Raw genomic sequence first — 16394 nt, 5'->3', positions numbered from 1 at the left:
AGAGGACCTGGGTTCAATCTCCAGTACCCACACGACAGCTCACAACCATCTTTAACTCCAGTTCCATGGGACTGATACCCTCTTCTGGCCTTGGAGGGCACCAGGCTCTTGAGTGATTTAGAGACAAACATGTAGGAAAAACACTAAAGAAGTAAAGTAAAAACAACAGTTTTAAGTGTTACAGCCGATTAGATTGGAGCCATCTCCTCCAAGTCTGATAGTCCTTCTAAAAGCAGTCAGACCCTACTGTGGTGACGTGGGAGGTGAGGTATGCTGTGAGTATGTTTTATTGCCATTAGTTAATAAAGAAGCTGCTTTCGCCCAATGGCTTAGTAGAGTAAAGCCAGGCTAAAAGAGATGTATAGAGAGAGTAGGGGGAGTTGGTGAGAAGCCATGGAGTCATCAGCTGGAACCTTGCCAGTAGGCCACAAGCCTCATAGCAATATAAAATAATAGAAATTGGTTAATTTAAGATATAAGAGCTAGCTAGCAATACGCTTAACTGAATGGCTAAGCAGTAATTTAAATAATATAGTTTCTGTGTGATTATCCCAAGTCAGGGTGGTCGGGAAACGAACTAGCAGCCTCCCCCAACACGGTGACAAGCTCAAATCAGGCAGCCCGGGAGAACCGGCACGGGTGCAGCAGCCGCAGTTCTAGGCTGGTCATTGGAGGCTTCAGCTACCAGGCCTGAAGTCTGCAGGCCTCAGTGAAGCAGACAAATGACTTAGGACAAAAGAACGAGGACACAGGCTTCCATGCTCCCAATAGATTCATTAAGTGCATCTCCTGCGTTCAGCAGCCAAGCCCTGTCTTACTTACCAACCCACGGAGAACCGGTGTCTTCATGGTCACTGGTCACAAAAATGTCCCAATAATCTTTAAGCTGCTTCGCTCTTGCAAAGACTCTCCAGTAACATTCTCTCAAGAGTGTTGTTTTTTTTTTTGTTTTTTTTTGTTTTTTTTTTTATGTGTTGGCAAATTATCCTGCTTGCTTCTCTCTGTTTCAGAGAGCTGAGGCCCTATTTAGACTATGTCAGCAAGGAATGTCAGCAAAATGCATCAAGTAAACTGCACAAATCTACAGAGAAATGTACCAACAGTGTGATTGGGAGCTGCACAAATCTACAGAGAAATGTACTGACAGTGTGATCGGGAGCTGCAGCGCTTGCTCAAGGATCTGACTTGTTGGAACACTTCCTAAGCTGACAGCCCTTTCGCTCACTCTCATCTAACCGTACAAATGTAGAAAACACCCTTGCTTTCCAGATGTGGAGGTACTGACAGCAATCAGCCAGGATTAAAGTCCCAGGTCCTCCGACTCCACACTCTCACTATACCCCATGTTTCTGTGAGAACCTGACCTCTTCCATTCACAAATCAGTGGGTTTTCTTTCTTTTTCACTGTACTATCTGGAAAATCTACCCCTGCACACAAGTTATAAGGAATTAAAACATTCTGGGCGCAGTGGTACATGCCTTTAATGCCACCACTCCAGAGGAGAGGCAGGTGGCCAGCTTGGTCTCCATGATAGCTAGAGCTACAAAGTATGGCCCCATCTCTAAAAACAAAAACAAAAACAAAAGTGAAGCCCCCTAAAGGCATCCAGCTGACAGAAAGGTTGCTTAGGTCTGCTGTTCCTCAAAGATGAAGCTCTTCCCTAGCCTGAGTCTCGCTGTCACCGCTTTCTCAGCACGGTAAGATCTAGCCCAAACACTCTACCAGGCAGGAGTAGGCACGGTGAAGCACGCACACTGAGGACAGACTCTGACGCCGCCACTGCTACTTCGCTCTTCCAGCAAGCTCCTCCACTCACAACCTGCCACCTTTCACCATCTCTCACCCCCTCAATGCCCTTCCCAGTTCACTTGTTATCAAATTAAAGCCATGACCACTAATTAGAAGATTCCTCACGTACGACTTTCTGTCTCCCATGCTCTGCCTTGGCTTCTTAACCACAATCAACTCCACATGCGTTTACAGCATCATTATTCGTACTGCCCAAAAGTGGAAAAAGTCCAAAAGTCTATCAGCTAGAAGAAGGAATGAACAACAGAAAAGGACATGTTCAGCAATAAACAGGGACAAGGGCTGGTACATTTGATTGCCTGAATGAACCTCAGAAACATGCTGAACAGAAAGAAGCTGTATCAGTTACTTTTCTGTTTCTGTGACAAACTACAAACTCCATGATCAGAAACAACTTACGGAAGGAAGTTCCTTTCGGCTTATGGTGTCAGGGGTAGAGCTGTAAGGGCAGCAGCATTACAGCTGAGCTGGCAGATCAGTTCCACTCATGCCCAGAAAGAAGAGGGAGCCAGGTGCAAGTGGGATGAGACTGTAACTCTCAAAGCCCACCCCTGTTGGTTCCGGAGTATTGTTTCAAGGTGTGTGCCTTTTGTTTACGCTGCATTGTTTAATTCTGTGAAGCTGTGATTCTTTCCCTGTCTGAAAAACCTAATGGTCTAATAAAAAGCTGAATGACCACTAGAAAGGCAGGAGAACAGACAGATGGGTCAAGCAGAGAATATAAATAGAAGAACCAAGGAAAGGGAGAACAAGAGAACAAGGGGAGGAGGACGACAGGGGCCAGCCACCCGGCCAGCCGCGGAGTCAGAGTGAAAGTAAGACACACAGAAGTGAGAGAAGATAAACGCCCAGAGGCAAAAGGTAGTTGGGGTAATTTAAGACAAGCTGGCAAGTAACAAGCCAAGCTAAGGCTAGGCACCCATAACTAAGAATAAGTCTTTATGTGTGATTTATTTGGGAGCTGGGTGGTGCCCCCCTCAAAAAAGCTAAAAGAGCAAAGGAGTAAAACATCAAACAGCACAGCCCCAGCATGCTTCCTCCAGCAAGGCTCTACCTCAGAAGGTCCCATAACCTCCACAAACAGCGCCACCAACTGGGGACCAAATGTTCAAATTTGAGCCTATGGGTGACTTTTCTCATACAGACCATCATGGAAACCAAACACAAACCACACACATTATATGATCCCACTTATAACAAACGGCCAAAAATTCAAACCTATAAATAAAAAATTATGAGTTGGGGCTGGCAAGGTAACATACAATTGTGGTTGTATAACTTGGCATGTAAATTATATTCCAATAAAGTCCTTTTTTAAAAAAATGGTTAAATTTGCCTTACTAGTTGGCTACAATCTATACATAATTGGAGAAGAAAATGGCCATTGACCTGGCAAGATGGCTCAGCAGGTACAGGTGCTTGACACCAAGCCTGAAAACCCAAGTTCAATCCCCAGGACTCACACAGTAGAAGGAGAGAAAATAATCGATAAGATGAATTTTATTAAAATTGAAATATTTGCTTTTTGTAAAAAACATTAACAAGAGAACAAGAACAATAAGATAGACTAACAGGACAGATTTAATTAAAAATGAGTCAAAAGAGCCAGGCAATGGTGAAACACATCTCTGTCAGTTTAAGGCCATCCTGGTCTACAAAGTGAGTTCTAGAACAGCCAGGGCTACATAGAGAAACCCTGCCAAGAAAAACAAAACAAACAACAACAACAACAAAAACTAGCAAGCAAAAAAGTCAAGGGAGCTAGAGGGTTAGCTCAATGGCAGAGCACTTGTCTAGCAACCATAGGCCCTGGGTTCAAACCCCAGAGCTGGAAAAAAGGAAGGAGGAGGAAAGGAAGAAAGGAAGGAAGGAAAACAGGCAGTCAAGCAGGCCCCAAAGACTTTAAAAACAGCTCATCCAAACAGACTAACAGATGACAAACAGGCATATAAGAAGATGTTTCACACCAAATATCACTAGAGAAAAATAAACTAAAGCCACATCAAGATACATACTACAGTCCCTACCACAAGCAGGCAAATCCTCACTCTCTGCGGGTAGGAACGCAGAACAGCAGCTTCCTACAAAGCTAAACATGCTTACATCGTACAATTCACCAATCTCACTGTTCAATACTGACCCAAAGAGGAAGAAAACTCACCTGCCCAAAACGTGCCAGTGGGTATTTATGAAAACTGAGTAGACCTGATCTGATTGTTTGAAAATTTCCAAGAGCCACACCATTAACTTGTTTCTTAAACAAAATCATGTAAAATGACTACAGGGCTGGAGAGACAGCTTGGCAGTTAAGAGCAATGCAGCTCTTCCAGAGAACCCAGGTTTGATTCCCAGCACCCACATCAGGTAGCTCACCGCTAGCTGCCTGTAAGTCCAGCTTTAGAGGATCCAAGGCCCCTGGCCTCTGTGGACACCACCCCCACATCTGATTGAAAATCAAGTATCTTTTTAAAAGAATTTACCAACAAGGCATCTGTATAAAGTATATATGAAACATAAATGAATTTGTGAGTAGACCTGGATCCTGTCCCTAAGATATCTTATTAAATATATTTGTACACATTCCACAATTTGACGGCTAAAACACTTCTAGTCCCAAGTATTTCAAATAAGAGAAACTTAATCTATAACAGCTCTACTTACAAATGTTATTCTAGACTAAATGACTCACACCTGTAATTCCTTAGTTGGGAAGTGGAGGCAGGAGGATTGCAAGTTTTAAGCCAGCCAAGGCTACATAATAAGACCCATTTCAAAAAGTGTTTTTCTCCTATGCTCCAATTTGACCCCCAGTGCGATGGTGGAGAGCCCTCCAGAAGGGAGTTCATCCTCTTTTTCACATTAGGTAGAAGGAGGTCCTGCACCCGAATCTGACTGCTAGCACACTGGCCTTAAACTTCCAGCCTCCGAGACTATGCAGAATAAAGTGTCTGCTGGTTTAGCCACTCAGCCTCGGGTAACTGGTTACAGTAGCATGAATCGAAGCCAATTTGTTCTGAGGCTTCTATCTTCTTGGACTGACCAGCTACTTCTGGCCTCCAGTGTGCTCCTAACAATCCCCTCTCATAATTACAAACACATTCAATAGGATCTCTTTCTCTAAAGAACCTTTATATATAAATCTAGTTCCTCCTTTTTTTTCCTTGGTTTTGCTTGTTTGTTTTGTGTTTTGTTTTGTTTTGGTTTTCAAGACAGGGTTTCTCTGCGTAACAGCCCTGGTTGTCCTGGAACTTGCTCTGTAGACCAAGTTGACCTCAAACTCAGAGATTTGCTTGCCTCTGTCTCCTGACTATTTCCTCTTTTCTTATGTTTATTAGCTGTCTCCCTCTTTCACCCTCAAACAGTAAGTCTACAAACACCCTCACACTCCAATTCTCACTTCCCATCATTTTTTTTGCCCCTAATTCCCAGGCCTTTCTGAAGAGCCAGCCAAGTCCTGGTCTTTGCTTTAAAACCTTCACTAGATCTGCTGATGTGGCGAGGCATACTTGCAGTCCAGCAAATGGAGGCTGAGGCAGGAGGATCACCACCAAGTTCAAGACTAGCCTTGTCTACCTAAATGAGTTCCAGGCCAGTCCTGAGCTACAGAGTGAGACCCTGTTTCAAACAACCAAAATAGAAGTCCTACCAGTACTTGCGGAGGTTTGATTCTGAGTTATGGACATCAAGCTCCTCAAAGTACAGTTAATCTTGTTAGCAATGTCAGAACGCTCGGGTAAGTCAGTTAAAGTCAGTTACCAAAACTAATCAAAACCTTATTTGAGTTTCCACATAGACCTACCTGTACTACTCAGGACCTTTCATTACGATAATAATAGAATGTACTTTGCATTCCGAGGCCTCAAGAAGAGAGTACTCTTAAATTTCTCAGTACACATGGACAAAACTGTACCAAATAAAAAGGAAATAAGAATTACTCAAGACAGTCAAGGACTGGATTCGCTCAACTCCAGCATTCATTTTTACCACTGATTAGGACAGCTGTCACAATTGAAGTCACATACCTAGATGCATCCAGGAATGGTCTATGGGCCAGGCTGATCCACTCTTCTTTGTTGGATGAATAGTTTGGCTCCCAGGGTGTTTCTCTCATGGTATCCAAGTCCACTAAGTAATGGCATTTGCTGATGTCAATCTGAAACGGAAAAGGTGAGCTCTTCATCAGTAATTATGAAGATTGTTGCAGAGGAGAGACCCAGTTACAACCCTAAGAATTCCCATAATGCTGAATACCCACGCTACCTAGGCTAATAGCAACGGCTACCCCTGAGGCTGCCGGGGACAGACAAGCACGTAGGCAGCTGGAAGTGGTCTGCAGTCAGTCTATGTTTTTAAGTCCCTCCAGTCCCACAGACATTTAAATAGCCAACTTGAGTGTACTGCCTAACTCTAGAAAAGCAGTCTTAGCCAGGTGGTGGTGGCGCACGCCTTTAATCCCAGCACTTGGGAGGCAGAGGCAGGCAGATCTCTGTGAGTTCGAGGCCAGCCTGGTCTACAGAGCTAGTTCCAGGACACATGCTCCAAAGCTACAGAGAAACCCTGTCTCGAAAAACCAAAAAGAAGAAAAGCAACCTTATGTTCACTACTGCTCCCGTCATCTATCTTATCCAAAGGTCTAAAGGACATGATTGACCAGGTGTCAGTCTGACTCTCCTGATGGAGCCAGAGGCGGAACTGCACCTCATAACAATACCACAAGATCATGAGCATCTCCTGCAAGAAGTCAAGAGAATGGACAGAGGCACAGAACTGCCTCTACAGCAGGCTCAGCACAGCGGAGGAACTGCAGTGGCAGGAGTGAAGAGCAATAAAAGTACCGGAGATCGGCAGCAGTCGTCCGATTGCTCACAGCCTACGGTGAGTATCAATATGCTCTGAAAATCAAATCCTAAGTGCAGACTAGAAGACGGATGACACACAGTAAGCAATTGAGGTTCACAGTATATAAGATGAGCTCCTGTCAATCAGTGAAATAAACACCCAACAAGAAATGGGCAAGCTCCTTTAACAGGTATTTCAAAAATCTCTATATGAAACAAATGAAAAGTGCTCAATCTCACTAGTAAGCAAAAAATGTAAAGTTAAATCACCATGAAATAAATTACCATAGAAGCCAGGCAGTGGTGGTGTATGCCTTTAATCCTAGCACTCAGGAGGCAGAGGCAGGTGGATCTCTATGTTCAAAAACAGCCTGGACTACAGAGTGAGTTCCAGGACAGCCAGAGCTACACAGACAAACCTTGTCTAGAAAAAAAATTAACATAAAAAATGTTGGCCATAATATAAAGCAACAATTTTACATTAAGTTGGTACAAAATTTTTCAGAAAACCATTTGGTACAACTACCAAAACTGAGCATCTGTACTTCCTATGATCTTAGAATCATAGGAAACCATCTTAAACTCCCCAGGTATAATAATAATACACCCAGATATAAGATCAATATATTAAATCATTAATATTCAGTGCCTGATATAAAAATGATAATTTCATATAACTCAACCTAAAATATATCTAGCAGAAATACCTGAACCATAAGACAAGTTCAAGAATGTTTAAAGTTGGGCTGAGGATCTGAGTCTAATCCCCGAGAGCCAGATGGTAGGAGAGAACTGACTCTCACAAGCTGTCCTCTGACCTCCATGTGCAGGCCACAGCACATGTGTGTCCACACACATATACACAAGCAACTCATGTGCACACATATAAAGAAATGGGAACAAAATTTAAAATAAAGACAAAAGCAAGGAAACTATTATTGTAAAGCCAGCAGACTACTCGGAGATGGTGTAGACCTGATCATGGGAAGCACCAGGAGCCCAGAGGGATCTGGGATATTCTACTTTTTGTCTTTTGAAGTGGCTCCACAGGTATTTTCTCTTAAAACAATTAGCTGTATACTGACATTTTATATATTTAGGTTATACCTAAGGGAAGATTTTTTTTTCTAGTACACATAAGAGCAACCTGGTTTTCAATGGCTTGCAGCAAGCTGTTCTCTTCCAACTTCACCTCCCAGCACTGTTCCCGTTCCCTCTCAGCTTTATTTATATGTAAAGAAGACTTTAGTCTCACATCTGTCTTTCCATATGGGCTATTCCTCCAGGGAAGAGAAAGCACACTGAGAGCTGACGTCAGACCCAATTCCATTCCACACAACTCTCTAAAAATGGTCCTCTGCATAAACACTTCAGGAAGTAGCCTTTTTTTCTGTCTGCACACCCACTCTGCAGATCCTGAGCGACTGTAAGAACATGACACAATTTTTTTAAAGGCTTTCCAACGCCATGCTTCTAAGGAGAACCAGCAAGAGGCAGAGGGCCTGAGGGTCTTATGCTTGTACTCCTTCCCACAGGCGGTCCAGTTCTCATATTTACAATCCCTCACCTCAGCCTGACCTTTCCTAGTTAGGCACAGCACAGGTCTAATTATGGAGGTTTGGCTGGGTACAGTCTACTGTAACTGGAGGTAGTAACTAATTTAGCAGTCAGCCTAGGCTCTACTCGCCAAATCGTCCCTAGGGAAATTCTAAGTAAAGGCCTTAGAGAGTCACCAGGGCAAAGCCATACTGAGATAGCAATGCATTCTGTAAGACTTTAACCTCTGCTTTACCCTTTGGCAAACAGTTGCTGAAAACTAAAAGCCATGACAAAAGTCTCCAGAAGCAAGGCTTAGGAATGAACAGGGCAGGTTCTTCATTCAAGGACAGATAAAGTTATTAGAAGAGGAACTTTAACACAGCAGGCTCAGTCTCATTCAGGTCTAGGCTCTACCACCAATTATGTGTGAATTGTAGTCATTTAAGGTTTTAATATAATTTCTTTGCCTGTAAAATGAACATATTGTCACTAACCTTTAAGAGTTGCAATGAAGATCAATGAAATGTCTAAACAGAACTTACCAACTAGGAGTAACTACACTAATAGCTCAAATAATAGAGGAATATTTGACCACCTCTGCAAAATGAGAACGTAACAGAAGAACCTAAAGCAACAGCGTCCCAGCACCAACCATCCCACTTTGAACTTGGCCTGGTGTCTACTGCCAAGTCAATAAACTCAGCATGTGAAATGGAAGGGTCACAGCCACTGAGTATCCCTCACTGGGTCAGAAGCATCCACTAAACTGTATCAACATCAATCATCTGAGAGCTGGCGAGATGGCTCAGTAGTTAACAGTACTTGCTCTTGCAGAGGACCCAGATATGATAACATATGCCTGTATTTCAGTTCAGGGCTGAGGCAGGAGGATCAAGAGTTTGACACCACACTGGGTTATCACCTGAGGTCCTGTTTTAAGAGACTCCTATCCCACACCCCTTAAAAAGTGAAGGAGGAAAGAAGAAAGAGATGAAAAAGACATGAGAATTAGAGAGACCATTTGAGAGGAAGGGATGTACACAAGAAAACAAACCCCAAGACTACAGAAAGGCCGTGAGAAGCATAAAGACTGAGCAGAGGTAACTTCTGAAATGGCAACAGTTATACCAAGTGTATTTATCTCCACTAGACTGTTGTGTGAGGACAAGGAAAGAGTAGCCCAACCTCCTATTCTCAGTGACATCCCCTAAATTCCATCCATCAGCTTGAGTCAAACCTTCTAAGTCCTAAAATGTAGCACAAATAATAAAAACAGATACTTGGGTTCAAGGTAAAGATCAGAAAAGCAAAGCAGCCAAGCCACTATAGAGTTCTCATTTCTACCAACGCTCAGATCAAATGGGCAATCCACTAAACCTCAGACTAAACTGCTCTCCAGCAAACCACAGACTGAGACTAAGACCCTGAGCTCCCGTCTTCTCCCCTCTTATATTCCTCTCTAGTGTTGGGATTAAAAGTATGCACCACTACTGCTCGGCCTCTATGGCTAACGAGTGTGGCTGCTGGGATTAAAGGTGTGTGCCACCACTGCCTGGCCTGTATGGCTGACTAGGGTGGCTAGTTTTGCTTTCGATATTCAGGCAAGCTTTATTTATTAAAACACAAACTATCACTATACTAAAATATGAAGAATGTGAGTTTGCATTCAGGCATGAATCAGCTCAAAAGGACAGTGACACACATACTGGAAAAACAGAGGTCTCTGTGGAGGGCCAGTGCAGAGAGGATCACAGGAAAGTATCTCCATAAATACCCAGATCTTGTTCTCTACTGTCACTCAAGATGCTCTAGTAACCAACTGCAGAAAAAAATCTGATCTGTAGGGCATAAAAGAATAATGTGACAACCTCTGGAAACCAAATGCCCTATAATAAACATTCAAGACAAGGATTAAAGCTAGAAAAAAACAAAACAAAACAAAGCCAGGGCATTTTTTCCCATAGCTAAAATTTGGTACTTAGGCTGCCTAATACAATAATGGCTAACATGAGATATTAATTTAATACTTAACCTCTGAAAACAATGTCTTTCTAAACACAGAATATCTGATTAATGTCTCCTCATGTGCCTCTGTAGCAACTGCAGTAAGGCCAGGCTTTCCTACAGCTCAGTCTTCCAAGTTCTGTAAAGTCAAGGACTGGATTTTTCTTGGTCATCACTATCCCCCTAGTGCCTTGAGACCTGGCAGGTCTCAAACATCAAGGAGGCTGTGCAACAGGAAACAACAGTCACCACGGTCACCACCCCTCACCCCCCCCCCCCAGTTTACCAGATCTTACTGTATTTGGCTCAATACATCAAATTTAAACTTAATGTTTCCACTACGTCATGAAACGGGACAGCCAAACACCCTACTCTCCTACTTACCCTAGAGGCTCTACCACCTCTTCAGAAGGTTTCGGATACAAATGATGATAGCTTTCTCAAGTCTCGAATAATCTCACTGCTAAAGGCACATGTTTGTCAATGGGTGGAGGCAGGAGGATCAGGAATACAAGGCTACCTTTGCAGCAGAGCAAGTTCGAGGCCAGTCTGGGTTCCATGAAACCATGTCTCAAAAGACAAAACAAACAAAATTCGAGATTTTTAGAATGCTTCCTCAATTTCAAGTATTTTATCAACAAAAAGGTATGATTTGGGAGAGGGGCTACAGCAGATGAGACACGCCTATCACATACACCCGAGCCCCCACGGGACTGAAAAGACAAGGAACACAGCTGCAGGAGTGATGTGGGTTATACAGAGGAGGCAACAGAAAGAGACTGGTGAAATCTCAAAACACTGGAACTCAGGTTTGTGACAGAAAGGAAGGAACCTTGCAGTGGATGCTCAGCAGAACTATAGGAAGCGGGACATTTCCCCTCAGCAGAGCTTCAGCAAGAGAGAAGACGGACCTCCACGGTGAGCACCTAAGATGCATGATTTGGTGTGATGCAAAAATGTAGTTAAAACAGATCTGGCCAGGTTGTGGCGGCGCACACCATTAATCCTAGCACTCAGGAGGCAGAGGCAGGTGGATCTCTGTGAGTTCAAGCCCAGCCTGATCTACAGAGCGAGTTCCAGAACAGTCAAGGCTACACAGAGAAAACTTATCTCAAAAAACCAAAACCAACCAAACAGAAAGCAGAGATCTACACAACAAGCAGCAGGTCTGGTGGGGCCTAGGTTTCCTACCTTACTCACTGGTGCTGCTGGGGAATCTTATCATCAGACTTAATAACTGAAGGAACAGAGGCCCTTGCATTTCTACATCTGCAGGACCCAGTGGCCTCTGTTCTCCCCCAGCTGAGTGAACAGCCATCCTGTGAGGATGGGTCCAGGAAATCGGTTACAGGTGGGACACTAATTCGGACAATGCATCTATATGGGAAAAAGTATCCATCGTGCTCCCACTCTGGAAGGGCAGAAGAAATCAACTATGTGTGTATACAAATGGAGCCTGGGACAAAGACTGGAAGCACCACAGTCACCCAGTACCCCTACCCCATCCTCAGGGCAAACTGTTCTGGTTGAATCATCCTCTGTCTGAAGGTCCCAGAGACATTAGGTGGAAATGTAACCTCTGCCCAGCTATTTCCACACCTACATATGCACTGGCCTAGCACCTCTGGCACAGGGAGCATCCAACCAGATAGTCCTCAGGCTGGACCAGCAAGATCAAACTGAGGGATTCCTGAACACACTGTGGTCTGTGGGCAAGACCACTGGCATGAATTCGGGCGAGCAGCAGCTGTCTGAGGTCACTGTGAAGCCCACAAGTCAGTGTGCAAAGCAGGGTGGAGCTCAGCCTTCTCAGAACCTATTGTTTGACCTGTTCAGAACCGTGAGAGAAAATGGTCGCACCTTCCACACTCCTCCTAGTGAACTTAGATACAAGCCTGGGAAAAAGGAAAGTCTCCTCATTCTCAGTCTCAGTGGTAAGTAATTACTGGCTGGATTTTTTCCTCCCAGTTTGCCAAGTAGGGCACTGTCCATTTACTGACCAATTATAAAACAGCACAGAGGATACTTAGTTCATCCTTCTGATAGGCCTGTTGATCTGGATATCCCTGTTGCCAGCATCTCCACATTCCACAAATGGGTTGTCTTTCATTCCACCTCATGGGATAATCTCAATAGTCACAGGAAGTTAGCCACTTCCATAGTGTTTCTTAACAGTACAGATCTCAGGAGTCATCCTCCTACACCCCTCCAGCATGTTAACTGAAGTCCTGTGAAGGTGCTGAGTCAGCTCTCAGTCCTGCACATCTGCCTACCCTACCTCTCTGTGAAGGTGCTGAGTCAGCTCTCAGTCCTGCACATCTGCCTACCCTACCGACTCTGTGAAGGTGCTGAGTCAGCTCTTCTGGAACTAAGCGTCTCTCACAGGTGCTTTCCTGTACTTTACCTCTGACTCTGAAATTCCTTCACTTTTTCTTAAGAGGCTCAGGCACAGAAGGAACCTTCTTCCTCTTCTGGACAGTTCTTCATGCCCCGCTGGACAGTTTCCTATTCCTTACTGTATTTCTGCTAACTTCACCCCACACACCTTTGCTCTTTCCTATTTTGCTGCGTCTCTCCCTCTTTTCTGTTGTTTTATTAATACCCACCTTTGGTGTGGGAGAACTGTCTGTATTCTGTCAATCATATTTTAAATAAATGCTGATTGGCCAGGCAGTAAGTATAGGCGGGAAAACCAGACAGGAAGTAAAGGTGGAGCAAAGAGAATGGGAGTATTCTGGGAAGCAGGAAGCTCCCTCCGCCATTCCTGCCCAGACCACAGAGAAGCAAGATGTAACCTGCCCCACTGGAAAAGGTACTGAGCCACATGGCTAACACAGACAAGAATTATGGGTTATTGTAAGATGTAATAATTAGTTAACAAGAAGCCAGAGCTAATGGGCCAATCAGTTTTATAATCTTATGGAGTCCTGTGTGTGATTTTTTTGGGGGCTTGCCGGCTGTAGGGTACTGGGCGGGACAGATACCCCAACAAGCAGGCCCCTTCATGTTACACACCTTTCAAATTTTTCAACTTCCTACCTTACCCTTTATTGACTTTAGCTCCTCTCTTTACAGTTCTTGTAGGGGGCATAGTTGTTATTCCCAAATGTCTTCTTTTTTTAAATTAAGTATCTCATTTGTCTCTGTTGGGGTTTGCTTTTTTATTGCAGTCTGCTTTCTCTTCCCAACACAGAAGTGAACTGACCACACCAAGGGCACCCACAAAAAAAAAAAAACCAGGATGAGGTGTTCACCCCATAAACAAACCATAATACAGAAATACAAAATAAGAAAACATGAAGCAACATGACTCCTCCAAAAATTCCTCTCTCCAAAGAGATCAAAATTACTGAAGTACTGGACAAAAAAATTAAAAAATAATTTTTTAAATGGCCAATTATCTCAAAGAAGACATAAGTAAATAAATTAATGAAGAAGTAAATTGAAGAGCAAGATGAGAAAATCAGCAAAGAAACAGACACTGAGGGAGAAGACCTCATTATATAACAGGAAAAACCATAAGAAAGCAGTTCTGTGGACTAATCAGGAGAAAGAGAGAATCCCAGGGGTCAGAGACTGCAACCACGGGGAGGAATTAGTGATTCAGAAATCAATAAAGAGAAATGTTAAAAACTATGACAACTTCCAGGACTTGTAGAGTGTGGTTAAGAAGCAAAGCCTGAGGCTGGGGACGGCTGGGTTCCAGATGACTGCTCCTTCACAGCACCCACATCAGACAGCTCACAACCACCTGTAACTCCAGTTTCAGAGGATGTAACACCCTCTTCTGGCCTTTGATGGCACCTATACAAAAGTGGTACACATACTCATACAGTCATACACATATAACATAAATAAAAAGAAATATTAAAAAAGAAACAAAACTTGAAATCTTTGGTATAGAGGATGGATACAAACTAAAGGTACAAAAAAACCTATTCATCAGAATTATAACAGAAATTTAGGGAGAGATATGAACATCCAAATACATGAAAAATATTATTTTTTATCTTGCTTCTGTTCTGGTCTTTTTGGACTATTCTATGTCATATTCTAGTTAAAATATCAAGAGTCTTGGGAGGAAGGGTATGATAGAGATGTCCCACTGAGGGTTGAACACCCTGTAATCTCTTATTCTCCTCATCTTGACCAGTCTGTGGGTCTCTAGGGTAATGGCCATCTACTGCTGAAAGCAGCTCCTCTGATAAGGGTTGAGTGATGCACTCATATGGGTGCACGGTAAGTCATTAGGAACCAGTTTACTACTGCCATGTCCACATAGCAGAATAAAAGTAGTAGGTTCTTCCTAGGTCCCATGACATAGCTAGCCACAGGTTCTTGGCCTAAGATCAGTTCGAGGCATGAGCTCTGTCTTATGAAATGGGCTTTAAATCCAATTGGAAGGTTACCACCTTAACATCTGTGCCACTACGGCACCACTGGGCATGTCTTACCAAGCCACTCACTGTTGTAGTTCCCTGCATTCACATCTGGATAAGACTAATGAATACACCCCCAGGAGCATGCAAAGAACTCCTGGAAGGGGATTTTAAAATTCCTAGAAACAAATTAAAATGAAAGCACCACTATCAGAAAAATGAAAGATACAGTAAAGGCAATTCTAAGAAGGAATTTTACAGCCATAAGCACTTACATTAAGATGCCAGAGAATCACAAATAAAATCATCTCATGATACTACTCAATGTTTCCAGAAAGTAACAGACCAAATCAAAAGTCAGTACACCGAAAGGATATCACACCTAAATCAATAAGATGCAAACCAACAGAAATGACCTATGCTGAGGTTCCTAAAACTTAAAGTGCAGTAAATATTTTGAGAAAACATATTCATATAATTTTTACTATATTACACTATTAAAACTTTTCTACTATATTAGTGTTGAATTAGGGGTGAGTAGAGAACTGGAATTCATTCTGTAGTCCAGGCTGGCCTCGAACTCAGAGACCCACCCTGCCTCTGCCTCCCTAGTGCTGGTATTAAAGGCATGTGCCACCACGCCTGGCTATTGTTGAACTCTTAATGTGCCTAATTTGTAAATTAAACTTTATCATAGGTGTATGTACAGAAAAATCATAACACATCCAGAGTTTCAGAAATCCACTGGGGTCTGCTGGATAAGAAACTGGCAGAAGGTCAGACACAGTGATGTCTGTCATTAATCCCAATGACTGGGAGGCAAAGGCAAGTGGATTACTGAGTCTGGGGCCAGCCTGGTCTACATAGAAAGCCTCAAGACAGCCAGGGCTGCATAATAAAGAAACTCTGTCTCAGCCCGGTGGTGGTGGCGGCGCATGCCTTTAATCCCAGCACTCAGGAGGCAGAGGCAGGCGGATCTCTGTGAGTTCGAGGCCAGCCTAGTCTACAAGAGCTAGTTCCAGGACAGGCTCCAAAAGCTACAGAGAAACCCTGTCTTGAAAATCCAAAAAAAAAAAAAAAGAAAGAAAGAAAGAAAGGAAGGAAGGAAGGAAGGAAGGAAGGAAGGAAGGAAGGAAGAAAGAAAAGAAACCATGTCTCAAAAATTAAAAAATAAAGAGAGACTGGCAGGGTGATACTAGCTGTAATCACTAGATAACACCAGCAGGCTGTGACTAGGTTTACAAGCCTATCTATCCTATGTACTGTGGGGAATCCAGGAGGAACAGGACAAACATAAGAAACAAATCAGAAATACGTAGGCAACAGAAGGAAGGCCAATAGCTCGGTGACTGCAGACACATCTCTCACGCACCAACAGAGAGCCTGCTACACATGGTGAACATGGTCACTCCCATCTGAAGAGAATCCCGACAGCATGAGGTGGGAGACTAGTACTCCAGGCATGGCCACCAACACAAAGACACTGATAAGGAAAAGACAACAACCATGGACAAACTGAAATCAAAACTAGGTTGAGATTAGTAATAGTCAGGATGGTGAAAGGTCTGGGCAGATTATAATTTCTGGAAGGCACCCTTCATCAAATGAAGGGCATTTGTGAGATATGCCTCAATGCCAGACACTATGCTGGGGATGTAGCTCAGTGGCAGAGTACAGGCCTAACACACAGCAGACCCCGGGTTTGATTCCCAGTACTGCATACATCAGGATGCTCACACAAGAAAGATCCTCACTATCTGGCTGCAGGTCAGCTTCAGAAGGCAACTCCATGTCTCATTACACTATATCTTGAGTATATGGCAC

The 16394-nt window shown here is 43.4% G+C and overlaps 1 protein-coding gene across 5 annotated transcripts in view; it reads right to left on the bottom strand.

Moving 5' to 3' along the window:
• Nucleotides 1-16394, bottom strand: part of Alg9 (ALG9 alpha-1,2-mannosyltransferase) — a 62055-nt gene that overhangs the window by 12407 nt on the left and 33254 nt on the right. For 4 of the 5 annotated variants that reach the window (XM_048416718.3, XM_085688740.2, XM_085688739.2 and 1 more), the window contains one exon: nucleotides 5833-5963. In XM_048416718.3, coding sequence (XP_048272675.1) covers nucleotides 5833-5963 — 131 coding nt within the window. Of the gene's footprint in view, nucleotides 1-5609; nucleotides 5715-5832; nucleotides 5964-16394 lie in introns of all 5 variants that reach the window. The other variant, XR_015001635.2, reaches the window with a different exon arrangement.

The sequence above is a fragment of the Myodes glareolus genome, chromosome 4 (assembly GCF_982192425.1).
Source record: "Myodes glareolus chromosome 4, mMyoGla1.1, whole genome shotgun sequence".
Classification (NCBI taxonomy): domain Eukaryota; kingdom Metazoa; phylum Chordata; class Mammalia; order Rodentia; family Cricetidae; genus Myodes; species Myodes glareolus.
This window is presented reverse-complemented; position numbering and strand designations above follow the sequence as displayed.